The 25,297-nt window shown below is 45.5% G+C and overlaps 4 protein-coding genes across 10 annotated transcripts in view; 2 read left to right on the forward strand and 2 right to left on the reverse strand.

Moving 5' to 3' along the window:
• The window catches only part of LOC108439036 (FA complementation group A), a 35,583-nt gene extending 33,259 nt beyond the window's left edge, over window positions 1-2,324 (forward strand). For 2 of the 3 annotated variants that reach the window (XM_037540589.1, XM_017717204.2), the window contains 2 exons: window positions 1,279-1,370; window positions 2,179-2,324. In XM_037540589.1, coding sequence (XP_037396486.1) covers window positions 1,279-1,365 — 87 coding nt within the window. In that variant the 3' untranslated portion in view covers window positions 1,366-1,370; window positions 2,179-2,324. Of the gene's footprint in view, window positions 1-1,278; window positions 1,399-2,178 lie in introns of all 3 variants that reach the window. The other variant, XM_017717205.2, reaches the window with a different exon arrangement.
• znf276 (zinc finger protein 276) lies at window positions 1,682-13,655 on the reverse strand. 4 transcript variants are annotated; one of them, XM_037540590.1, is made up of 10 exons: window positions 13,432-13,655; window positions 12,127-12,566; window positions 11,210-11,253; window positions 9,502-9,565; window positions 9,307-9,420; window positions 8,789-8,911; window positions 6,860-6,935; window positions 5,217-5,334; window positions 4,800-4,899; window positions 1,682-3,235 (listed from the first exon to the last, which is right to left on the reverse strand). In XM_037540590.1, the coding sequence occupies exons 2-10, from the start codon at window positions 12,525-12,527 to the stop codon at window positions 2,365-2,367; spliced, it is 1,911 nt and encodes a 636-aa protein (XP_037396487.1). In that variant the 5' UTR covers window positions 12,528-12,566; window positions 13,432-13,655; the 3' UTR covers window positions 1,682-2,364. The 4 variants fall into 4 exon arrangements, with proteins under 4 accessions (XP_037396487.1, XP_017572699.1, XP_017572698.1 ...); XM_017717210.2 differs by having other exon boundaries at window positions 9,307-9,423; window positions 13,432-13,654; XM_017717209.2 differs by having other exon boundaries at window positions 11,210-11,256; window positions 13,432-13,653.
• A 2,658-nt stretch (window positions 13,656-16,313) lies between these two features.
• Window positions 16,314-21,816, reverse strand: LOC108439064 (ras-related protein Rab-21-like). Its single transcript, XM_017717253.2, has 7 exons — window positions 21,476-21,816; window positions 20,312-20,371; window positions 19,852-19,959; window positions 19,616-19,679; window positions 18,353-18,407; window positions 17,862-17,950; window positions 16,314-17,591 (listed from the first exon to the last, which is right to left on the reverse strand). Exons 1-7 carry the CDS (start codon window positions 21,605-21,607, stop codon window positions 17,446-17,448), a joined length of 654 nt encoding a protein of 217 aa, XP_017572742.1. The 5' UTR covers window positions 21,608-21,816; the 3' UTR covers window positions 16,314-17,445.
• A 318-nt stretch (window positions 21,817-22,134) lies between these two features.
• The window catches only part of LOC108439035 (zinc finger C3H1 domain-containing protein), a 29,235-nt gene continuing 26,072 nt past the window's right edge, over window positions 22,135-25,297 (forward strand). For both annotated transcript variants that reach the window (XM_017717201.2, XM_017717202.2), the window contains exons 1-2: window positions 22,135-22,595; window positions 24,431-24,678. In XM_017717201.2, coding sequence (XP_017572690.1) covers window positions 22,271-22,595; window positions 24,431-24,678 — 573 coding nt within the window. In that variant the 5' untranslated portion in view covers window positions 22,135-22,270. The remainder of the gene's footprint in view (window positions 22,596-24,430; window positions 24,679-25,297) is intronic.

A 25,297-nucleotide genomic window follows, 5' to 3' on the forward strand; every position in this document is an offset into this window, starting at 1 on the left:
GGTTGGGCTTGGCCTCTTGGTTCCAGTGAAAGGAACTCTTAATGCTTCAGCATCAAGAGATTTTGGACAATTTCATGCTCCCAACTTTGTGATTAAGTGATACTTTTTTGATCCCACAACCGGGGAAATTCCACCTCCGCATTTAACCCATGCGTGAAGTGAAACATCACATACACACTAGTGAACACACACACTAAGGGGCAGTGAGCACACTTGCCCAGAGCGGTGGGCAGCCCTATCCACGGCGCCCGGGGAGCAGTTGGGGGTTAGGTGTCTTGCTCAAGGACACCTCAGTCGTGGACTGTCGGCCCTGGGGATCGAACCGGCAACCTTCCGCTCACAGGGCCGGATCCTTAACCTCCAGCCCACAGACGGCCCCTTCCTGTTCCGAAATGACTGCACACCAGTGCACAAAGCACTTGTCACTCAAGTTCATGTGTGTGTGAAGCTAGACGACCAAATACTTTTGGCAGTATAGTGTATGGCATTATATACATTATAAACACCCATCTTAGAATCTATTTTTTATTATTGTTCAGAGAACTCGTGTTGATTTGTCTTCAGCCTCAGTTAATAATCTGTTGATTTCTTTATTATTAATATAATCAGTAGTCACAGCCTGATTACAGACCTGCACTGCTGCTGGTCCTGCACGACCCACCACAGGATCTGCAAATGAATCAACAGCCTAGTTCAAGCAGAACGATCACTAAATCATATATGAACAATATGAAATGGTAACGGATTCAGTCCAGCGGCCACAGCTGCCCAGCAGAGCACCAAAACAGCCACTCAGTGGTTTAATTCCTGCTGTGTGTTTAAATGGTGTTTGGTGAAGTTACTCACAGTGAGGCTGATGGCCATGACTGACCTATTATTTCAGCAAACATGCGCACAGACTGTCAGACACGGGATGGTAGTTCACCTTGATGGGACTGCAGGTAGGTGCGGGACTGAAAGCTGCAGTTGTTTTCGCCGTTATTCAGTGGGATCTGCAGAGCCACTTTAAAACACATATTACAGAATGCTGGAATATGCAGATGAGCCGTCTGAGCCAATCACAGTGTTTACTGTGTGCTGTGATGAGTTCGCGTGGGAGTTCTGATGAAAATGCAAACTCATTTAATCTAATGAGGTAGTTCAGATAAAGTAGGACAGTCTTAGTTGATTAATCAGCATATTTAATGGACTGTTTGGTGTATCGGAAATGTGTAACAGCACTGCTGGTTTGTCCCCACTGCACTGCTGTAATGCACTTTTGCTCTGTTGTTTCTCCAGCTGGAGGCGGAATGCGCAGAGCTAGACCCCGAAGTGACCGCTGCACTATCTACACTTCACCCTGATGACCTTGGCTTTGACTTTTGACCTCAGTGAGTGGAAGAGATCCACTGCAGTCAGGTCGGACTGATGACCCAGTTTTATTAATTACAAAGTTAGAAAAATTAGCAAATTTAAAACACAATCAGCCGATATTATCAGTTATCAGAATTATTGACTCCTTAAAATCGGTCTCATATTGATAACAGTTTGGCCCTAATTTACACCCAAATGACCAACTACACACCCTGCTTAAAGGGCCGTATCACAGTTTTTAGTGAGAGAAATCGTGATGCAGTTTGTATGTTTTTTTTTTTGTGACATCATAAAAAAAAAAAAAAAAAAAAAAAACCCAACTCAGTTATAAGGAGTGTCAACGTGGACTGCTTTTTAAATGTCACAATACAGGGCAGCCAATCAGAACAGAGCTCATTTACATATACCAGCCTTACAGGCACAGTAACAGGCTGGAGCAGAAGCATTACACACATGGAAAAGTCACAAAATGCCAGAAAAATGTGGGACTCAGGCCGTTTGGGCTGCGATGGTCACAGTGGACCTTCATATGAATCATTTCTGACTCGGTGTCTGTGAGTAGCAGAGAAGACATTTTATTATGATGAATTCGATGAAACGTGACTTATCTCCAGCTGATTTGCAGAAAAATCCCCCCCCCCCCCCCCCCCCTTTTTTTTTTTTTTTTACTTTTTAACATCTAACAGAAAAGGTGGGCCTGAGACGCGTCCATGCAGACGAATGTAACGTTACATTTGAACAGTGTAGCAAAATAAATGTAATTCACTTCTAAGGGTTAAAAAAAAAAAGTTCTGGTGAAAGTTCACTGTTTCTGTTTTTCTGCAGGATCGAGTCCGAGTCTGAGAAACATCTGTTTCAACATCTGCATCACGAAACAGGAACATTAAAGAAATGTTGTGAACTGTGTTCGAGCTGAATGTGACTTTCATAACTTGAAAAAAGTATTAAATGTAATAAAAAGTTGAATCATCCTTTAAAGCATCCGTCCCTCTCATTTCGGACCGCAGCGCTTTACAACGCCGGCTGGATGAGGTCACTGTGGATGGCCGGCAGCTCGCAGTTCATCTCGGCCCCATCGGCGTTTGTCTGCGCCGTGAGTTCGCCGGGGTCGTGGCCGTCTGGGTCCGAGGGCCTCGCAATCTCATCCTCCTGTGTGCTGGGATCAGGGTCGGGGTCAGAGGGCAGCGTGACCTCGCCCCCTTCTGTAGCGAGGTCACCAGAGTCGGGGTCAGAGGGCAGTGTTACTTCACCTCCTTCCACAGCAACGTCGCCAGGGTCGTGGTTGTCAGGATCAGAGGGCAGCGTTACTTCACTCCCTTCGGCAGCGAGGTCACCAGAGTCAGGGTCAGAGGGCAGTGTTACTTCACCTTCTTCCACAGTGACATCGCCGGGGTCGTGGTTGTCGTGGTCAGACGGCAGCGTTACTTCACCCCCTTCTGTGGCAACGTTGTCGGGGTCCGAGGGTAGTGTGACCTCACCCCCCTCTGCAGCGACCTCACTAGGCTCGTGGTTGTCAGGGTCAGAGGGCAGTGTGACTCCACCCCTTTCTGCACCAGGGTCGTGGTTGTCAGGGCCAGAGGGCAAGGTGACCCCCTCTGCGGCAAGGTCAGCGGGGTCAGCCGGCATCACAATCCCTCCCTCCTTCACATCGAGGTCGGCGGGGTCGGGATGCATCGGGTGTTCAGGGTCGTCGGGCAGCATGATCCCACCCCCCTGCAGCAGCGGGTGCACCATGCTCATGTGGACGTTCAGGTTGTGCGCCTTCTCAAAGCGCTTCCTGCACAGAGCACACGCGAACTCCAGGTCCTCCTCGCCCTGGTGCTTAACCATGTGGTACTTCAGGGAGGCACGCTGACGGCACTGGAACCCGCACACCTCACACCTGCACACCAACACAAACGTTTAACACAACAACGATGACATAGCAGTGAAGTGGAAATGACTTCCAATCTCACAATCACCATCTGCACGGCTAGTGACGTTCGCTCCGACTGCCCGATACGGGGGCCACACTGTCCTCAGCGCTCCGGACTACTGCTGTCCCTTCACCTCGGGACAATAAAAACTGCGCAAGGGACAATGTTTAAACCGTTTTACGAAACCCAACATCTGTAAAATATAGTCATAAAATCAGGAACCATCCACTCCCACCATCACAACAGCAACGTTTAATCTAGAATGTATTTTTAATTCACACCGTAAGTAGCACGTTAAAAAAGCTGTTTAATATCACAGCGTCCAACTTAACGGTTTTCTAATCAGAGTTTTACTGTCCTGGCAGAAAAAGAGGAAAACACACTTTTCCATATAATTGATAATGTATTAATCATATACACACTTTATTTATATACACACACATTAATCCAAACAAGAAAGAGCTAGTTTTCTTCTTAGAACACTTTAAAGTTTATGCTAAGCTTGTTTGTATAAGGACTTATTTTAAAGGGCTCTAGTATGGGTGGAGTGGTCAGGGGGGCTTCTAGCTAAGGCAGGCTGTGTTTTAGCTTAGCAAGCTAACAGTCTGGTCAGTAACAGTGAGTCGCACCTGTTCTTTTGGTTCTGCGGTTTTCTGTAAATTTTTAAGTAAATCCGAGTTGCGGACCAGAACCTCGAGCCAACTAAGGTTCTCCTGAGAACCTCAGCGTCACAGTATTAAAACACTCAGTGAGACCTGTGGATCTTTCACTGAAAGCTCCTCACCTGCGTCGTCTGACATGGCTGTAAAACTGCTGACTTCAGGTAAAAAGCCTGTCAGGGAGTTGAAGGTTCGGCTTGGTGAGGGTTCCGACACGGAGAGTGCTGTGCAGCGTCTCGTGGGTTCTGTGTTAAACGCTACTGCTTATTTCCGGTTCTGCTGTCTGTTTTGTGCATACGTAGACTGAGAAATCGGATTACTGAGCTAAAATACAGCCTCTTTATCGGATTTTTAGATGTTACTCCGATCTAAGAAATCAGAGAGTACTGTTTACATGACCACGTGAATAATCAGATAACTGTGGAAATCTGATTGGATTATATAGTGCATGTAAACACGCTCACTGTTTAAACACCTCAAAAGTCGGTCTCACAGCTGATCGGGGTCAGGAGTTATGATGCTGCTGCTGCTGTTCTGAGTCCTGATTGGTCAGATCATTTAGCTGCAGAGAAGGCTCCTCCACAGGCCGCTGCTGCTGAGGACGCTACAAAGGATGCATTATACCCAGCAACGGTCCTTAAAGTGAGCCATTCAGAAAACAACTTATGAAATTTTGTGCTAAACATCTGAAGATACTGAGCTTTTTGAAATTCAAGAATCTCTAAAGCTTGATCCCTCCATTTCCCAGAGTTCACTTGGACTGTTACAGCTTGGCCACGCCTCCTCACCCACGTTTGTTTACGTAGCAGCATGAACGCTGCGTTAGTTTCTACAGTTCTGAATCACACCAACGTTAATTTTCTGTACTCACTGCAGAGGTTTGGCTCCGGAGTGCCTCATCTGATGGACCTGAAGGTGCTTCCTCTGCTTAAACGTCTGTCCGCACTGCTCACACACATAGTTCCTCACCTCTGAGGGGAGAGAAGAAGAGGAAACGCCCAGGTGAAACACACCTGTAGGTCAGACACTGTGCACCTTCACCAGTTTTTAAAGCTAAAAACTCACATCTACGAAAATGAACCACCAAAGTTCATCATACAAACAGTACATTAGTGAGCTCACTTGCATGGGTGAGTTAGAGCGAGCTCACTTGCATGGGTGAGTTAGAGCGAGCTCACCTGCATGGGTGAGTTAGAGCGAGCTCACCTGCATGGGTGAGTTAGAGCGAGCTCACCTGCATGGGTGAGTTAGAGCGAGCTCACCTGCGCGAGTGAGTTAGTGAGCTCACCTGTGTGGATGAGTTTCATGTGTCTCTGCAGGTAACGGTCGATCATGAAGACCTTGTTGCAGCCCGGATGAGGACACGGCCGTTCTCTCACGTCCTCATGATGCTCCCGTATGTGTTTCTGTTCATACACGTTACTTTGTTAAAGACAAACTACTACCACTAACAATAATAATAATAATAAAACAATAATAATGGTAATTTTTTATAGTAGGGTTTTTTTTTGTGGTTGACACAGGAAGGTAAAACTCTGGAAAGCTTGAACAGGACAGTTTAAATGATATAAATTACACGACAGTGTTAAAGTTCATGTATTATGCAGTAACAGAAACCCCACTGAACTGATTTTAGATTTAAACGGTTAATTGCAGCTCAAGTTCAGCACAGTGTGCAGCTCCCAGATCTTATCGTCCCATCACACAGTAAAGACAGAATCAGACCCTCAGGGTTTGTTAGGAACGGTTTAGGGGCGGGGCTTGGTTTGGCTAGGTTCTGTAGGGGCGGGGTTTGATAGGAACGGGTTCAGGAGCGGGGTTTGTTCAGAACAGGTTTAGAAGTGGGGTTTATTAGGAATGGGTTTAGGGTGGGGTTTGTCAGGAACGGGTTTAGGAGCGGGGTTTGTCAGGAACGGGTTTAGGAGCGGGGTTTGTCAGGAACGGGTTTAGGAGCGGGGTTTGTCCGGAACGGGTTTAGGAGCGGGGTTTGTCCGGAACGGGTTTAGGAGCGGGGTTTGTCCGGAACGGGTTTAGGAGCGGGGTTTGTCAGGAACGGGTTTAGGAGCGGGGTTTGTCCGGAACGGGTTTAGGAGCGGGGTTTGTCCGGAACGGGTTTAGGAGCGGGGTTTGTCCGGAACGGGTTTAGAAGTGGGGTTTATTAGGAATGGGTTTAGGGTGGGGTTTGTCAGGAACGGGTTTAGGAGCGGGGTTTGTTAGGAATGGTTTAAGAGCGGGGTTTGTTCTGAACGGGTTTAGGAGCGGGGTTTGTTCTGAATGGGATTGGGGTGGGGTTCGTTAAGAACAGCTTTAGGGCCAGGGTTTGTTAGGCACAGGTTTAGGGGTGAGGTTTGTTAGGAACGGGTTTAGGAGTGGGGTTTGTTATGGGTAGTTCTACAGGGGCGGGGTTTGTTATGGCTACATTTTTGTAGGGTGAGGTTTATAGGGGGCGTGTCCTCGTCAGTGGTGATTTTGCCGCAGTCCAGCACCAAAAACTCGGTTTGTGCCCAGATGTGCTTCTTCATCACGAGATTATGGACCTTCTGGACCAACGTGAGTGAAACACTGAGCACCAATTAAACTGAGTTTCTGCTTAAAAAGCTAATTTCTGACGTGTGAAACTCTCCAGGAATCTGCGGCACAGATTTAGGCAATAACATTTAATTTGGTCATAAACACATTAATAAGCAGTTATAACAAATAAAAATGGCAACAGTGACCTGGTACTTGCCAAATAGCTCCAGTGTTGCTGATCTTACTGTGACCATCATTCAGCATCATCAGACTTTCATATTCAGACACCGAACGTTACTGTGGACCTTTTTATTTATGTAATATAACGTCTTTACGTCTCTGATCATGAGGATATTCTTATTTCAAAGTGGTACCAAGTTTTAAATTACACTTAAATGGTGTGTGTGAGGGAGTGCTGACCTTCAGGCCGTCCCGTGTCTTGTACACAGCGCTGCAGCCCTGGTGGTGGCAGGTATAGACGACCGCCTCGCCCTCTCTGAGAGACACAGATACAGATCAATAGTTCAGCTTTCAGTGCGTTAAACACAGCATTACAGTCTGCAGCAGCTACAAACTGATCAGTAAACACAGTATCAGAGCTGTGATCAGTTTCAATACAGCGAAAATAGACAGACATAACATTCAGATGGTAATACGTTAACGTTTCATTTTCCGTTTATTAGCGTATTAATCATTAGAAATACTGATACGTTAGTCACAACATTACCATACAAGGAGGGATTTAAAATGCTGTCGCAATAACGACTAAAAATACCAATAACAATAACCCTGTCCTACTCGATTAAAGTCAACAATCAACTGTCATGTCTGTTTCCTAGCAACCAACTCTAAACACATGGCTGAAACGTAAACATTCAAACAATCAAAATCTTAAAATGTGAGTTTAGCTGCTGTTACTGCTGAAAAAAAGAAACAACTAAAGAGTGATAAACTTTAGTGAATGCTGTGAGAGCGCCCCCCTGCTGTTTATCAAAGCGTCGCCGCTCCCCAGTTTCAGTCTCCATTTCCCAAATGCTTTAGCCGTGTGCACTAACGTTACTCCACCTAATAAACAGACACGTTCAGCTCTGTCTCCTCATTAGTCACCACCATCACTGTAATTTCTCATCATTAACATTAACACAGGAAGGTGATCAGAGGGGCGGTGGAGTTCGAGTCAGCAGTGTCTGAGATTTTTAAAACGCAGAGTTATAAAAGAAAAGCATCTCCCAGTGAAAGCAACGTTTTACAGTAGAAATGAATGGAGCTCATTATGCTGGCAGTGACATATGCTGCCGACTCATCCGCCTAAAAACCAGAGAAACGGACATTAAACAGAAGTTAGGACCCTGTTAGGGGTTCATCCTAAAGTTAGGACAGGATTTAGGAGGTTTAGTCTAGTTAGGATGTTTGTGTGATGCTGTTTTCTGACCTGGAGTTAATGATGAGATTATGAAGGTAGGAGCTGTTATTCTGGAATAGATACTGAACTAAATTCAGTCCGGACTGATGTCGTCATGGAGACCAAAGTCTAGAGTCCAGAGTGAAGGCTATTACACAGAATGTGACGCAAAAACCTAACGCAAAAACGCTGAATATTCGGATGTGATTATTTCACATCAAATTTTTTGGAATTTGGCTAAACTGTCTGCAGCGCGATCGAAGGCCAGGCAGTGTATTTATGACAGCAGAGCAGGAAGACTGACAGTTTCCACAAAAGTGAGAAGAGAACATGGAGTTTCTTCGCCTCATTTCAGGAGCTGAAACTTCTACTTGCAGCTCGGAGCTCAGCTCCACACGAGACGCAGCCCAAACTGGCGGAGTGCGTTTACGAGCAGATCCAAAAAGCAGCGTGAAGATCTTCATCACTTCCTTCAGAAGCAGCTTCCATGGAGGCTGTTATTTAGCTCACAGTCCAGGCTGAGCTGCTGTTGGAGATTCTGCTCCCTTTAGCATTTCAGTAAAAGTCCTATTTGCCACGTCGCAGCTGCTTCGTCATCTTGGCTGTAGTCATGCTGACAGCAGAAGCGACCACGATTGGTCAGTGAGTTTTTGTCGCAACAATTAAACTGAAGGCAAATAAAATAACAACAAAAAAAATCGCATTTGGAGTGGAAGGTACGGTCAGTTAATTCACCGTCGTCTGAATAAACTGCACAAATAAATCACGTCGGGCATGTAAAAGCCTTCAGGATGTTTCTGTAATATGGCCTTGATCTGTAACTACTTCTCTATTTTTTGAGGTCAGTAATGATGATTTTAGGGAAATGAAAATCCAGATTAACTTGTTACATCAACTAAAACAGTTCAGTATTTATATCTTGTTTAAAAGTGCTGTAATACTCGTACAGTCCTGCCTTCTTCTTCCAGCCGGGCTTGGGGCCAGGCTTCTTCCTCTCTTTGGGCTGCAGGATCTTCAGCTTCACTGGTTTCTTTATAGTTTCTTTACTGATCTTCTTGGAGGAGCTCACCCTGGACGGACGGACAAACAAACATCTTCAGTAAGAGAGCACAGCAGGACCTGTTACAGAGCATCACAACATCAGTTCTCATTAACTGAAGAATCGCCCATTCAGCTTACAGCAGTTTAGCCACGCCCCTACATACTGCGGCTGTGTTTTAGCCCAGACTGCTTTCTGAATGAGGCACAATACAGGAAAGCAAATCAGAACAGATCTCATTTCATGTATCAGTCTTACAGTAACAGAAACAGGCTGTGTAACTGTTAGACTAAGAGATAAAGAGAGATTGTAAATGATCATGTAGAAAGTAACGATGACACTGTAAGCAGAGCGTAGAAGAAAATCATTAAATTACAGAAGAGCAGCGTATGGGCCCTTTAATACACTAAGTGTTTAAAGTCTGACCGATTCTCTGCATAGGGGTCAGAGCTGTCGTCAGATGAGCTGCTCTTCCTCTTGTCCTCATCATCGTCGTCGTCGTCATCGTCATCATCGTCGTCGTCCTCATCACTGGAGAGACTACTGGAGAGATGATGAAGAGGTTACAGACTGATCGCCGCACTCAAGTGTCCTGAGTGAGATCTGAGTGTGTGATCTCACCTGTCTGACAGGTCACTGTCATCAGACTGGACAGGTGAGGGAATCCTACCCTGGATCTGAACACCTGAGAGACAAAAATCAGACATACAAACTCACTCCAGACACTGTCTATTACAGCAGCAATCAGCTGATAAAAACACACTGAACTGCACCATAATAACTCATTCAGAGCCTTTCAGGCCAGAGTGACCGAGCAGTGACCGAGCAGAGCGAAACATTTCTGTGTTTATTTTATTTTATGCCAAAATGTTTGGAGAAGATCCTGGCGTTAGAGAGGAATGTTCCGGTCTGAGACGGCCGCGGCGCTCTGAGCGCAGATACTGAACCTGAATGCACTTGTTAGCATGAAGTGCGGCGGGTAAACGCCTTGGACTTGCTCAACAACACACTCCGGTCTCATTCAGAACCTGAAAACAGTACTTTCAGAGCTCTCCAGGATCTTCTCTCAAACATTTTGGCACAAAATAAACTCCAAAGAAACGTTTCTGCTCCTCACTCAAAGAGTCTTTGCAGTCACTCCGCTCCAGCTCCACTCCGGGTTTTTTTCCTGCACCTCGTTCAACTGTCAGAGAAAGGGCTCCACGTCTGCTCAGTTTGATGAAGTCTTATGGTTTATTCTATGTCTTGAATGTGTGGAAACACTAAATATTTTATTTCATTAATTGCATGATCCGTTATTATCAAAGGCTTTTTTGGTGTGAGTCGTATCCATCAGGTATTCAGGTCGTTGCTAAGGTGTTGCTAGGCCCTTGCCATGGTATTCAGGTGGTTGCTAAAGTGTTGCTAGGCCATTGCCACGGTATTCAGGTGGTTGCTAAAGTGTTGCTAGGCCATTGCCACGGTATTCAGGTGGTTGCTAAAGTGTTGCTAGGCCGTTGACATGGTATTCAGGTGGTTGCTAAAGTGTTGCTAGGCCGTTGACATGGTATTCAGGTGGTTGCTAAAGTGTTGCTAGGCCGTTGACATGGTATTCAGGTGGTTGCTAAAGTGTTGCTAGGCCATTGCCACGGTATACGGGTGGTTGCTAAGGTGTTGCTAGGCCATTGACCTGATTTGATAATCATCTCTTTTCACTGATGATGTTACCGTGGCAATGTTTTCATGGCTGCATGTTGGTTGTGAACAACTACAACGAACAGAATTACACTCTTCAACAACAACAAGAAATATGACGAGACACACTGGACCCCATACACACTTGAACCCAGGATGGTTTATTAACATAAATTTGGAAAAAATTGGATGAAATATGTTGCATAAATCAATGTTTCAGAAGTAAACAAAGCAGATCAGAGCAGTTTGGTGTGAAACGCTCGGTTCTAGATAAACTTACCAACTGTTCACAGTGGTGGAGATAGGAACCAGACGTCCCCCTCTAAAAGCTCCTCACAGAACGTTCCTACATGAAATGGTTCTGAATTCACTGCCTGATGACTGAGACGCTGTTTTATGATAGTTTAGAGAACTCCATTCATGGTGGAGGGAGACATGCAGGGTGCAGTGCAGCAAAATAATCATTCCACACCAAACCTCTCTGAATCACTCTGTTTACATGACACTGTATTAAAAGGGAATTCTGAAATACTGGTGGAATTCCCCTTTAACGTCAGCTGTGAACGGGGCTGCAGAGACAAACACATTTAATTTTTAAATCAGATTTTTACCAAACTAATCCATCAATAATCTGAGGACTCTCTTTCACACTTACGTGCTCGATTCTTGTCGTCTTTTGATGAAGGCCATTTTGTGGGTCTGCTGAAAAGAAAATAAATTCAGAGTAAATAAACACACAGTAAATAATAATGATAGAGAGGAAAAAAAATATTCCTGCAATACAATTTTTATGCTGTTACGCATCTGATCAGCTGGAACCGAGAGAGGACCTGCAGAGCAGCTGCTTCAGCTGACCGAGGACTTCACAGATGTGAGTTTTGTCGTGACATCTGTCTTTATTGTTTTGACTGATGCTGCGTTTGTGTAACTGGTTTGTGTCTGTTGGTCTCTAAATGGTTCCTGTGGTTGAATCTGGCTGAGCTCGGCTTCACAGACAGCACAGCTGAGCCCCTTCCGAGTTTCACTCCGCGCTTGCGAGGCTTTTGTTCCTGAGGCGGCCGTCGCGCTGTGGTTAACGCTCCAGTGGCCGGTGATGTCATAACATTCCTAGTGAGCGCCAGAAACACGCATAATAATGTCATCAACTAATCCACGACTAAATTAGTCGCCAACTGATTTGGCCGTCGATTTTAATAACCATTGCAACCCTTTTAGAAGCCATAAAACTATCAGCCAGATTCGCTCATTTATTCTCCCTTTACCTACAAAACCCCACGCCCGTTTCAAACAATGTGATCCTCACTGCTGAGGCCGACAGGACCCTATATATCTGAAGAGTGCGACTGTCGTGTCATAGGAGCTGCAGGTTTAATTTGTCTGGCGTTATTTTAAAATTTAGGTGGAGAAAATTCAACCCACTACCCACAACCTAACTCGGAGCATATGGCAGTTCAGCGCTCAAGCCCACGTTTACAATTATTTCACTTTTCAGTCAGAAAAGTCTCATTTTCCAAATCACTCAGTGATAACTCGGCGACGCTGGTCAGGGTGGCGTGTTGCTGAGGTGCTCACCTGTCTGTGATGGTGGAGTTGGGTGTGAGGTTCACTCGTGCTCTGAAGTTGGTCAGGACAGCGAGGCACTTGTAGAACTGGCCGTAGCAGGTCCTGCAGATGAACTGGGACAGTGACGGGTCGCGGAGCAGCGGGACGCCCAGGAGACGCTGGAAGTCTCTGCAGAACTGCTCCGAGTCCGGGGGCTTCCCGAAGACGCGCCGCAGCCTGCGGGTGGAGAAGTGACCGTGGCACAGGCGGCACTGCCCGGTGGCCCCTTTGTCCACTTTGACTGTTTTCACTGGCCCGGCCGGCCTGTGCTCACCTGAGGCCGGGCGTACCTGTTTGGGTTTCGGTGGCTTCAGCGTGTCCGAGTGCTCTGCTCGGCGGCGCCGGACGGCCTGACCCTGACCGCGCTGCATGACCTGCGCAGGACCCGTGGCTTCACGAGGAAAACAGAACTGCAGAGAAATAAACACAAACAAACACTGAGGAAGCAAACAACACAGCTTATAGTAAACAGGCCCCAACGAGTCTTCACTGACATACTTCACTACAAACAGCCCTACGGCACCGCGGCTCACCGCAAAACCAGGACCAGGAAAATCTGCACCGTTCATTAAGCTCCAGCTTCTAGAGCTACATCCAAACCTGACCAGCTCCACCTGAAGGAGCTGCAGTACAGCTGGAAAGACATGAACCTCTGCCTGAGAATCGCATCCCAAAATCCCATTTAGCCTCAATTAAACACATCTGGATTACACATTTATAAAACAAACAAACTAGGGACGCTTTATTACACACAAACATATTAAAGTGGTCGTTAATTACATCTGGATTCTGCATCACCAACAGACACCATTCAACACGTCCGACCGCCTGACTTTAACCGTAAATACACACATTTTCCGAGTTTAGCTGAAAGTAAAATCAGCGCCAAACTGATCAAAGCTCTTAATCAAAGCTCACGGACCTTAAAAACGGGTTAAAACCGATAAAAACGCGGCTTAAACTCGCGTCTCGTTACAGTTCTCCGTGTTACGAGGCCGAACTTTCCAGCTCAACAGATTCTGACTGGAATTTTCCGTCCCACCTTAAATGGTGGGGTAGTGCTGTTATGGCGCCAGAGCCGCCATGGTGTTCCTGCCGCACCATTTAAGGTGGGGCGGAAAATTCCAGTCAGAATCTCGGACAGGAAGACAAATCCAGCCTCGCGGGACAAACTACGGTATACGGCGGTTATAAAAACCCTTACACAGCCTTATAAGCGCTTATAGAGGGGGCATAGCCGGCGCTGAGCGCGACTCGGGGCGGTTTGTAACCCACCTGGGCTCATTCCCCTCAGATCCGCCAGCCGAAGCTCCCCGCTCACACCCGCCGGAGCGCGCGCACACACTCAGCCCGCGTGCACAGCGCGCACGCTCTGCGCTCGAATTAGTGAATAATAACACCCCTGATAATATTATTAATGATAATAATTAATATTAGGACGGCGGAAAAAACGCTGCTCGTGCAAAAAGCGGGAGGGCGCTGAAAAAAATAAAAAAATAAAAGACCCGGAAGCGTTCCGTGGTAAATAAAAGCAGAGAGAAAAGACGCTCAGAGCCCACAGCGCCCCCTGCGGATCTCCGAGAGGAACTACACTGGAGTTAAAGAGACAGCATTACAGCAACGATAATTATGCTAAGATAAAATACTAATAACTGTAATATTAGCAACATTAATTTAACTTCAAAATAGCTATATATATATATATATATATATATATATATATATATATATATATATATATATATATATATATACATATATACACACATATGTGTGTGTGTGTAATATTTTCAGTAACGTTAACCGATCATCTCTCAGTAGGAGTAACGCTGACCAATCAGTGCTCAGTAAGAGTAACTCTGACCAATCAGCTCTCAGTAGCAGTAACTCTAACCAATCAGCTCTCATGAGCAGTAACTCTGACCAATCAGCTCTCAGTAACAGTGATGCTGACCAATCAGCTCTCAGTAGCAGTAACGGTAACCAATCAGCGCTCAGTAGGAGTAACGCTAACCAATTAGCTCTCAGTAGCAGTAACGCTAACCAATCAGCTCTCAGTAGCAGTAACACTAACCAATCAGCTCTCAGTAGCAGTAACACTAACCAATCAGCTCTCAGTAGCAGTAACGCTAACCATTCAGCGCTCAGTAGCAGTAACGCTAACCAATCAGCTCTCAGTAGCAGTAACTCTGACCAATCAGCTCTCAGTAACAGTGATGCTGACCCATCAGCGCTCAGTAGCAGTAACGCTAACCAATCAGCTCTCAGTAGCAGTAACTCTGACCAATCAGCTCTCAGTAACAGTGATGCTGACCCATCAGCTCTCAGTAGCAGTAACGCTAACCAATTAGCTCTCAGTAGCAGTAACGCTAACCAATCAGCTCTCAGTAGCAGTAACGCTAACCAATCAGCTCTCAGTAGCAGTAACACTAACTAATCAGCTCTCAGTAGCAGTAACGCTAACCAATCAGCACTCAGTAGCAGTAACGCTAACCAATCAGCTCTCAGTAGGAGTAATGCTAACCAATCAGCTCTCAGTAGGAGTAACGCTAACCAATCAGCTCTCAGTAGGAGTAATGCTAACCAATCAGCACTCAGTAGCAGTAACGCTAACCAATCAGCTCTCAGTAGGAGTAATGCTAACCAATCAGCTCTCAGTAGGAGTAATGCTAACCAATCAGCTCTCAGTAGCAGTAACACTAACCAATCAGCTCTCAGTAGCAGTAACACTAACCAATCAGCGCCCAGTAGGAGTAACGCTAACCAATGAGCTCTCAGTAGCAGTAACACTAACCAATCAGCTCTCAGTAGCAGTAACTCTAACCAATCAGCTCTCATGAGCAGTAACTCTGACCAATCAGCTCTCAGTAACAGTGATGCTGACCAATCAGCTCTCAGTAGCAGTAACGGTAACCAATCAGCGCTCAGTAGGAGTAACGCTAAGCAATTAGCTCTCAGTTGCAGTAACGCTAACCAATCAGCTCTCAGTAGCAGTAACACTAACCAACTAGCTCTCAGTAGCAGTAACACTAACCAATCAGCTCTCAGTAGCAGTAACACTAACCAATCAGCTCTCAGTAGCAGTAACGCTAACCAATCAGCGCTCAGTAGCAGTAACTCTGACCAATCAGCTCTCAGTAACAGTAACTCTGACCAATCAGCTCTCAGTAACAGTGATGCTGACCCATCAGCGCTCAGTAGCAGTAACGCTAACCAATCAGCTCTCAGTAGCAGTAACTCTGACCAATCAGCTCTCAGTAACAGTGATGCTGACCAATCAGCTCTCAGTAGCAGTAACGCTAACCAATTAGCTCTCAGTAGCAGTAACGCTAACCAATCAGCTCTCAGTAGGAGTAATGCTAACCAATCAGCTCTCAGTAGCAGTAACGCTAAACAATCAGCTCTCAGTAGCAGTAACGCTAACCAATCAGCTCTCAGTAGGAGTAACGCTAACCAATCAGCTCTTAGTAGCAGTAACTCTGACCAATCAGCTCTTAGTAGCAGTAACTCTGACCAATCAGTGCTCAGTAGCAGTAACGCTAACCAATCAGCTCTCAGTAAGAGTAATGCTAACCAATCAGCTCTCAGTAGGAGTAATGCTAACCAATCAGCTCTCAGTAGCAGTAACGCTAACCAATCAGCTCTCAGTAGGAGTACCGCTAACCAATCAGCTCTTAGTAGCAGTAACTCTGACCAATCAGCTCTTAGTAGCAGTAACTCTGACCAATCAGCGCTCAGTAGCAGTAACGCTAACCAATCAGCTCTCAGTAGGAGTAGCGCTGACCAATCAGTGCCCAGTAGGAGTAACGCTAACCAATCAGCTCTCAGTAGGAGTAGCGCTGACCAATCAGCGCCCAGTAGGAGTAACGCTAACCAATCAGCTCTCAGTAGGAGTAGCGCTGACCAATCAGCGCTCAGTAGGAGTAACGCTAACCAATCAGCTCTCAGTAGCAGTAACTCTGACCAATCAGCTCTTAGTAGCAGTAACTCTGACCAATCAGCTCTCAGTAGCAGTAACTCTGACCAATCAGCGCTCAGTAATGTTGCTAACAATGAATGACACTCATTAGCATTATTAAAGCTATCTTCTAACATGTTAGCAATGTTAGCATGAACAGCTGAGCTACTGCTTTAATAGAGACTCTTTAATAACGATGTTGTTTGTGTTTCACAGCAGTTATTTTATTAAAACACTCGTCTGAAAGCAAAACTCTTTATAAACAGGTTACAGTGAAGCGTCGTATAAACGGGTCACAGTGAAGAGTCGTATAAACGGGTCACGGTGAAGAGTCGTATAAACGGGTCAGAGTGAAGCGTCGTATAAACGGGTCAGAGTGAAGCGTCGTATAAACGGGTCACGGTGAAGCGTCGTATAAACGGGTCACGGTGAAGCGTCGTATAAACGGGTCACGGTGAAGAGTCGTATAAACGGGTCACGGTGAAGAGTCGTATAAACGGGTCACGGTGAAGCGTCGTATAAACGGGTCAGAGTGAAGCGTCGTATAAACGGGTCACGGTGAAGCGTCGTATAAACGGGTCACGGTGAAGCGTCGTATAAACGGGTCACGGTGAAGCGTCGTATAAATGGGTCACTGTGAAAAGTCGTATAAACGGGTCACGGTGAAGAGTCGTATAAACGGGTCACGGTGAAGAGTCGTATAAACGGGTCACAGTGAAGAGTCGTATAAACGGGTCACGGTGAAGCGTCGTATAAACGGGTCACAGTGAAGCGTCGTATAAACGGGTCACGGTGAAGAGTCGTATAAACGGGTCACGGTGAAGAGTCGTATAAACGGGTCACAGTGAAGCGTCGTATAAACGGGTCACAGTGAAGTGTGTTTCCCTGGAGATTTAAACACCTGCTGTGTGTAAAATATACCACATTTATCAGTAAACACTCTGATAATCAACAGACAACAGAAACAAATTAGGAAACAACAGAACAAATTAGCATAGATTCACTTCTTCTTCCATTAAAATGTTAGTGTTGTGCTGTTTGTGCTGGAGGAACACTACTGGGGGGTCTTTGGGGGTCTTGCCTTTCAGTAACATTCACTTTACCAACTACACACAGACACACAAACTGCCCCACAAACATTTAGACACATTTCCCTTTTCAAGTGCAGGTTTAGTTTATGATGAAATTTGCACTAAAAGCACTAAATATCTCGATGTCCTTAAAACTTTGGAGGGCAGTGAGTCTCATATTTTCCTTCAGGTGTAAACAGTGAAAAGAAAAGGGTGCTAAACACGCTAAATGCAGTCCGGCCGTTGTGCGGGTCAGTGCAGTCATCCAGAGGAGCAGCAGTGCGCTGCGGTTGTAGTGGTTTCCTCTGGTTCAGCGTCCACTATCTGCAGGCTGCGGTGGGCGTGGCCCGAGACCGGAGAGGAGTCGATTCGGGAACGTTCCTCCACCAGCGCTGCGTCCATCATACCTGCAGACCAACCACAGCACAGAGGATTACATCAATAACAGGATCAGAACTGAATCATGAAGTAGCTGTGTGTGTGTGTGTGTGTGTGTGTGTGTGTGAGAGTGTGTGGGCGCGTGCGTGAGTGTGTGTGTGTCTGTGTGTGCATGAGAGTGTGTGTGCGCGTGCATGTGTGCATGAGTGTGTGAGTCTGTGTGTGCACGCATGCTTGTGTATGTCTGTGTGTGCAAGAGTGTATGTGTGTGTGCGCGAGGATGATGAAGGCCAGCTTACGTTTACAGAGGCTGAGGAAGAGCTCGTTAATTCCTGTGTTCAGTTTAGCAGAAGTTTGGTGGTGCTGAGCCCCGACTGCCTCCGCATACCTGAACACACAACAGAGGGACTTAATGATCTGATAACTTCAGAAGATCAGACCCTGACAGTAACAGTGTGTTTAAACTGCTGTAGACGGAATGGGTGTGGCTAATCTGATGTAAGCTGAATGGGTGGGGCTAAACTGCTGTAGGCCGAATGGGTGGACTAAACTGTTGTGTGTGTGTGTGTATGTGAGTATGTGTGTGTGACTGTATGCGTGTGAGTGAGTGTGCTTTGTGTGTGTGTGTGTGAGTGAGTGTGTGTATGTATGTGTGTGTGTGTGTGTCTGTGTGAGAGTGAGTGAGAGTGTGTGTGTGTGTGTGTCTGTGTGAGAGTGAGTGAGAGTGTGTGTGAGTGTGTGTGTGTGTGTGTGTGTGTGTGTGTGTGTGTGTGTGTGTGTGTGTCTGTACCTCTCGGCTTCTTCAGCTGAAACATTTCTGTCTTTGTCCAGGTCAGTTTTGTTTCCTGAAACAGAAGAAAAAGTAATTAAATAACAATTTTATCCAATGTTATATATATGTTATATATATAAAATGTTTTAAAAGTAGACAAAACAGTAAAGTATTAACTTCATTCATTGAAAGGCATAAACACTGATTTCATTAACATCAGGTTAAACTGATCTCATATGAACTTGTTGCAAAACCATGGTCATTAATATGGAGTTGGTCCCCCTTTACAGCTCTGACAGCTTCCACTCTTCTGGGAAGCTTCTACAGGATGTTGGAGAGTTTTGGTGGGAATCTGCGTCCATTCAGTCTGAAGGGTATTTGTGAGGTCAGACACTGATGCTGGACGAGAGGGTCTAGCTGACACTCTCCGTTCCAGTTCATCCCACAGGTGTTCAGTGAGGTTGAGGTCAGGACTGAGGTGGAGTTCCTCCACACCAAACTGGTCACTCCATGTCTTTATGGAGCTGCTTTGTGCTCCGGGACTCTGTCATGCTGGAGCAGGAAAGGCTCTTCCCCAAACTGCTGCCACAAAGCTGGAAGCTTAACTGTGTACAATATCTTTGTGCTGCAGCATCAACATCACCCTTCACTGGAACTGAGAGCCCAAACCCTGAAAAACAGCCCAACCCATCATCCCTCCTCCACCAAAATCTACTGTCTCTGCATTCCGGTAGGTAACATTCTCCTGACATCCTGAGTCCAGTGGCGGCGCTTTACACCCCTTCAGTCAATGCTTGGCATTGCACATAGTGATCTTGGGCCTGTGTGCAGCTGCTCAGCCATAGAGCCCCAGTTCATGATGTTACTAACAGAGACGCACTATCTTTACACACTATGTGCTTCACCAGCCCCACTCTGTGAATTAAGGTGGTCTACAGCTTCATGGCTGAATTGTCGTTGCTCCATTTCACTGTAATAGCACTTACAGTTGTCTGGGGCAGATCTAGCAGGAGGGAAATTTAGCTTGTGGCAGAGGTGGCATCCTAGGCCAGTGCCATGTTTAAAGTCACTGAGCTCTTCGGTGCAACACTCTACTGCCGGTGTGCATCTATTGAGGCTGCAAGGTTGTGCTTGATTTGATCCACTTGTCAGTAATGGATGTGGCTGAAACAGCTGAACTCAATAATTAGGAGGGGTGTCCACATACTTTTAGCTATGCAGTGTGTGTATATACTGTTCACTATATTTGTATATTGTGATTGTGTGAACTGCATCACTTACCCACTATGCATAAACATACGTCATTACCCAGAATTCTCCTCAGCTCCTTCACCCACAGTTTTACCTGCAGAGAGAGAACACCCACTAACGCTAATGCTAATTTTGTTTTGTAGTAGTTACTGGATCATTTATAGCAACTATTAAGAAAATTAAAACAGTTAATGAATAATCAACACTGAGATTAATAACTGAGTAATACGTCTGGTTTAAGAGATTAAACATTTTTTTATGTTGACCTTTTGAAATGAATCTTCGTCTGTGATGTCGTATAAGAGAATGGCTCCGTTGGACTCTCTGTAGTAAATGGGGCCGAGAGCATGGAACCTCTCCTGTCCAGCCGTGTCCTGCAGTGTGTTATACAGCATCAAAAACAGACAAAAATAAGCAACATGTAAAGTCAGAGAGTGAGTTTACCACTTTAACAGTGAGACAATTAAAATAATTAAAAACTTAAATATTTTTCTTTCAATTTTAATGGAAAAAGTAAAACATAAAATATTAAAGGTGCCGTTACTTTTTCACAGGTGGTGTCGTATGTGTTGAGGTCAGCAGACGAACAGTGACCGTGTGTTAAAGTGTGCGGTAGTGAGTCTCTGTAGAGGGTGTGGGACTTATTCACACTCAATCAACAGCAATGTGGAATTTGACCAGGGTGCACAAACTTTTGCACACAACTGTGTATGGATGTGGACCCACCCAAATGGACAGAGTGACTCGGTTTCCAGAGATGTTCAACTTCTTGGTGAAGAATGAAGCCTGAGATTGGAATGGAAATAAAATACAGATGACACAATAACAGAAACACCCACTAACTATAAACAATATAACTACAGACTTCATTTATAACACTTAATAAACACTTCATATACACTATAAATAACACTTAATATACACTATAAATAACACTTAATATACACTATAAATAACACTTAACTAACACTTAATATACATTATAAATAACACTTAATATAATATAAATGAAGCTGATAATAGTGTATAAATGAAGGTATATAAATAAACGTGTATAAATGAAAGTATATAATTAAAGGTGTATAAATGAAGATGTGTAATTAAAGGTATATAAATAAAGGTGTAGAAATAAATGTGCGTAATAGTGTATTAATAAGAGTGTATAAATTGAGATATATGAATAAAGGTGTAGAAATGAAGGTGTAGAAATAAAGGTGTAGAAATGAAAGTGTATAATTTAAGGGTGTATAAATGAAGGTGTACAAATGAAGGTGTATAATTAAAGGTGTATAAATTAAGGTGTATAATTAAAGGTGTATACATGAAGGTGTATAATTAAAGGTGTATAATTAAAGGTGTACAAATGAAGGTGTATAATTAAAGGTGTATAAATGAAGGTGTATAATTAAAGGTGTAGAAATGAAGGTGTAGAAATAAAGGTGTAGAAATGAAAGTGTATAATTTAAGGGTGTATAAATGAAGGTGTACAAATGAAGGTGTATAATTAAAGGTGTATAAATTAAGGTGTACAAATGAAGATGTATAATTAAAGGTGTATAAATGAAGGTGTATAATTAAAGGTGTATACATGAAGGTGTATAATTAAAGGTGTATAATTAAAGGTGTACAAATGAAGGTGTATAATTAAAGGTGTATAATTAGGGGTGTATAAATGAAGGTGTATAATTAAGGGTGTATAAATGAAGGTGTATAATTAAAGGTGTACAAATGAAGGTATATAAATAAAGGTGTATAAATGAAGGTGTATAATTAAAGGTGTATAAATGAAGGTATATAATTAAAGGTGTATAAATGAAGGTGTATAATTAAAGGTGTACAAATGAAGGTGTATATAGCGAGCCGGCCTGCTGACCTCTTGTCGTCCCTCACCTGCAGGGTTGTGATGTGTTTACTGTAGAACTTGTTCTCGCAGTACCTCAGGATGACCGATGTTTTGCCCACACAGCCTTCGCCCAGCACGACCACTTTAAAGCTGAAGGCTCTGTGTCCCGCAGACGCCATGACGAAGTTCCGCCCTGAGGTCGAAACCGGAGCCCAGCGCTGTTTGTCCGCTCGTCTCCGTCCGCCTGGCGGTGAAAGGCCCTTCGACCGCGAAGTTGAAGAATCAGATCCGCACGAACTTCCCAAGATCTCACTTTAACTTCCCCGTTTCTGCGCGAACTCCGCCACCGCTTCTTCGCGCTTCCCTCCGCATCCAGCAGGGGGCGATGAGAGCGCGAGTCAGCGCGGTAAACCACGGGATAAAAGCCCTCAAATAAATTTACAGATTACTACAGTTACAGTTTACTACATTTAATTATTGATAGTAACATCAATAAAATGTTTTTACTAAATAAATTGGATGAAAATAATTAAAATGAAGTTAAACTGTAGAAAATAAACGTTTATCGTTATTAAAAATGAATCATTTGAGTAAATCATTCTCCAGCTTCTTTTTGTAAATATCCGTTCCACCTTAAATGTCTGCAGCGCCAGAATGTAACTGCAGCAGCATTTAAGGTGGAACGGAGAATTCCAGCGAAACACGCAGGAACAGGAAGTCTCGCGAGAGTGGGCGAGAGAGTTAGTGTTGGGTCAGTGTTTCAGCAGCTGGTCGGAGTTCCGGTTCGGTCCGGTAATCTCCGCGTTAGCGCTGCGTATCAGACCCCACCGTTCGGGCTCCGCATGGCGGCAGGGCCAGGCTCTGCGTCCCCGCGGGAGGAGGGCGAGTTGGAGGACGGCGAGATCTGCGACGATGAGCCGCAGGAGACGGAGCGCAGGCCTCAGGTCCGCTCGAGCACAGCGCACTTCCGGCCGGGTCTCCGGGCTCCTGGACCGACCGGGGACCCGAGCCCGAGATCCAGCTTCTGGGAGCGGAGTCACGGAGCGCTGGGCCGGCTGCGGTACCGCGGAGGAGGCAGGGGGAACCGAGGGGCTGGCAGGCCGCATGTGGGCCGCTACAACCCCGCGGAGTTGGTGCAGCACAGCCGGAGAGACTCGCCCGGCCGGAGTATCCTAACCTGCGGTCACCCCGCCGGCGGCCGGAGGCGTTTGTCAGCTCTGCTAATGAGCTTTTAGTCTTTCATGTTTCTGTGATTGATCTGCTGAATGACCTGTCCACTTTACTGGAAACACCCCGCTGTGTGAAGCAGGAAAGACGCGCAGATTCGGTTTAGTTGGATTTATTTAGTATTCAAATGAAATACGGGCTATAAGAATTACCCACAATGCATTTCAACTGGAAGCTCAGGGCGTTGCTAATAAAGTGGCCGCTTAGCACAGACGCAATGTAGGTGTTTCTAATATAGTGGCCAGTTAGCGTACATTAGGTGGGTGTTTCCAATAAAGTGGCTTGTAAATATCTCTCTCTCCCTGTCTCTCTCTCTGTCTGTCTGTCTGTCTGTCTCTCTGTCTCTCTGTCTGTCTGTCTCTCTCTGTCTGTGTGTCTGTCTCTCTCTGTCTGTCTCTCTCTGTCTCTCTGTCTCTGTCTGACTGTGTCTCTCTCTGTCTGTCTGTGTGTCTCTCTGTCTGTCTGTGTGTCTCTCTGTCTGTCTGTGTGTCTCTCTCTCTCTGTCTGTCTGTCTCTCTCTGTCTGTCTCTCTCTCTGTCTCTCCGTCTCTCTCTCTGTCTCTCCGTCTCTCTCTCTGTCTCTCCGTCTCTGTGTCTGTCTCTCTCTCTGTTTCTCTCTCTCTCTCTGTCTGTCTCTCTCTCTCTCTCTCTGTACTGGGCCATTGGTTACAGATGGTTTTATGGTTCATGTGAGTTTATAAGGAAGTTCAGGTTAAACTCCTTCCTGCTGTCTGTAGGTCAGGGATGGAGCTCTGTCTCCTCAGGCATAAGCTGAGATCGATCTGGGAATTCCAGCTCACAGAGGAGAGCGGAAATTGGCGGAAGCTTCCAGTTTTGAGCATCTGGAGCTCAGAGAGCTCACCTAGCATGATTGTGTAGTTAGCCTGAAACTTGTAGATGTAAAGTCAGAGACGACAGCTCATCTGCTGCTGCACAGTTTATGTTGGTCATCCTTTAGTCCTTCATCAGTGGTCACAGGACGCCGCCCACAGGACACTGTTGGCTGGATGTTTTTGGTTAGTGGACAGTTCTCAGTCTTGCAGTGACACTGAGGTGTTTAAGAACTACAGCAGCTCTGCTCTGTCTGTTATGGTCTCGTGCACCTTAAACAAGTTTTAAAGGTTCACTGTAGACACATTTACACAGGGAAGTTGTGCATTTATACCGTTTTAGCTTAATGGATCAAAATAGAACAGCCTGATCAGGTGTGGAGTTATTTAACATTATAATTGTAGTAAACGGAGGTGCTGAGATAGAGCTGGGTGGTACAGTTTTCATGATAAACGATACGTCATAATACAAATTTATTTCTGATTTCATAGCCACGTAAAAAAAAAATACTGTACATGCTTCAAATGATTAATGTTTAACGTTTCACTCACTGACCAGCTCAGTGCTGTTAAACAGGACTAATGATGCTCTCTTTGTAGTCAAACATGCAGTCAGAAAGTGTAAGATCACTGTCGATGTCCACATTGTCCTCTCAGAGTTATATCATGATCTAATTCATCACCATAACACTGAGTATCGCCAGGTTGCCCAGCTCTACCCTGAAGGTTCCACCTCAGTGACAGTTTAGTTCCTTTTTTCTGAGATCAAGAACGTTTTAAACACATCAGATCACAAGAATCGGACCTGATCTGGAACTCAGAGTCAGAAATTCTTCACACCTGAGGTCACCTGTATCTCTCGGCCTCACCTGCCAAGGTTCTGAGGGGCAGTGATGATGTAGACACAGTCCGCGAGTTCTGGTGAAGCCTTAACTCTGAGCTCCAGAGAAGCAGGGCGTCCGGCCGATGGGGAGGAAACCAGCCTACGTGGTCAGCAAAGTGGAGAACGGAGTGGACGAAAGCTTCGAGGACCTGCTGCTGAAGTACAAGCAGATCCAGCTGGAGCTGGAGTCCATTCGTAATGAGGAGAAGAAGGCTCTGAAGCCCAACGAGGACTCGCCGCAGAGGGAGGAGGAGGCTGGAGTGGGCACACTGCTGCTGGCTGGCACACAGGGCGGCCAGCCTGAGGGAGTGGTGAGGAGCACGACACCTGATTGTTATTGTGTTAATTTACATTACATTGAATTCAGAACCGTCATCCAACTGTGTTCCACACTGTGGAGTTAGACCTCCGCATTTAACCCATCCGTGCAGTGAAACACCACATACACATTAATGAACACACACGCTAGGGGGCAGTGAGCACACTTGCCCGAAGCAGTAGGCAGTCCTATCCAGCACTATCTGTTGAGCAGTTGGGGGTTAGGTGTCTTGCTCAAGGGCACTTCAGTCATGGATTGTCAGCCGAGGAGATCGAACCAGCGACCTTCCGGTCACAGGGCTGACCTCCAGCCCATGACTGCCCCCAGTACTTGCAGTATTTCTCTGAGTGGTTGTGGCTGAAAGATTAATGTTGTTATATCCATGTTGTGGATCTCTGAGCACAGTTTTCACACTGTGATGTTAATGATAGGATGTTTTGTCAACAATGATGTCTTCACGTTTTTACGTGACCCAATAACACAGAACGGATGAACTGCCTGTAGAAGATTTGGACCAATAAAATGCAACCAGACACCCTTGTGACATCACAACCTTGACTAACTGGCAGTCTGGCTCTCTGGAGTTTGAGCGTCAGGCCAAAAGAAGACCG

This window comes from Pygocentrus nattereri, chromosome 8 (assembly GCF_015220715.1).
Source record: "Pygocentrus nattereri isolate fPygNat1 chromosome 8, fPygNat1.pri, whole genome shotgun sequence".
In the NCBI taxonomy this organism is placed as follows: domain Eukaryota; kingdom Metazoa; phylum Chordata; class Actinopteri; order Characiformes; family Serrasalmidae; genus Pygocentrus; species Pygocentrus nattereri.

What these genes read in the sequence shown, in the direction of transcription:
- LOC108439064 (XM_017717253.2), bottom strand. Translation starts at nt 21,607, where the DNA reads ATGGCGTCTGCGGGACACAGAGCCTTCAGCTTTAAAGTGGTCGTGCTG. An exon ending in GAGTCACTCTGTCCATTTGG is followed by an intron (nt 19,960 to 20,311) that starts GTGGGTCCACAT and finishes AACACACTGCAG; the next exon opens with GACACGGCTGGACAGGAGAG. An exon ending in TCAGCTGAAGAAGCCGAGAG is followed by an intron (nt 17,951 to 18,352) that starts GTACAGACACAC and finishes TTGTGTGTTCAG; the next exon opens with GTATGCGGAGGCAGTCGGGG.
- znf276 (XM_017717207.2), bottom strand. Translation starts at nt 12,527, where the DNA reads ATGCAGCGCGGTCAGGGTCAGGCCGTCCGGCGCCGCCGAGCAGAGCAC. An exon ending in AGACGACAAGAATCGAGCAC is followed by an intron (nt 9,566 to 11,209) that starts GTAAGTGTGAAA and finishes TTTGTCTCTCAG; the next exon opens with GTGTTCAGATCCAGGGTAGG. An exon ending in GACAGTGACCTGTCAGACAG is followed by an intron (nt 9,424 to 9,501) that starts GTGAGATCACAC and finishes TCATCTCTCCAG; the next exon opens with TAGTCTCTCCAGTGATGAGG.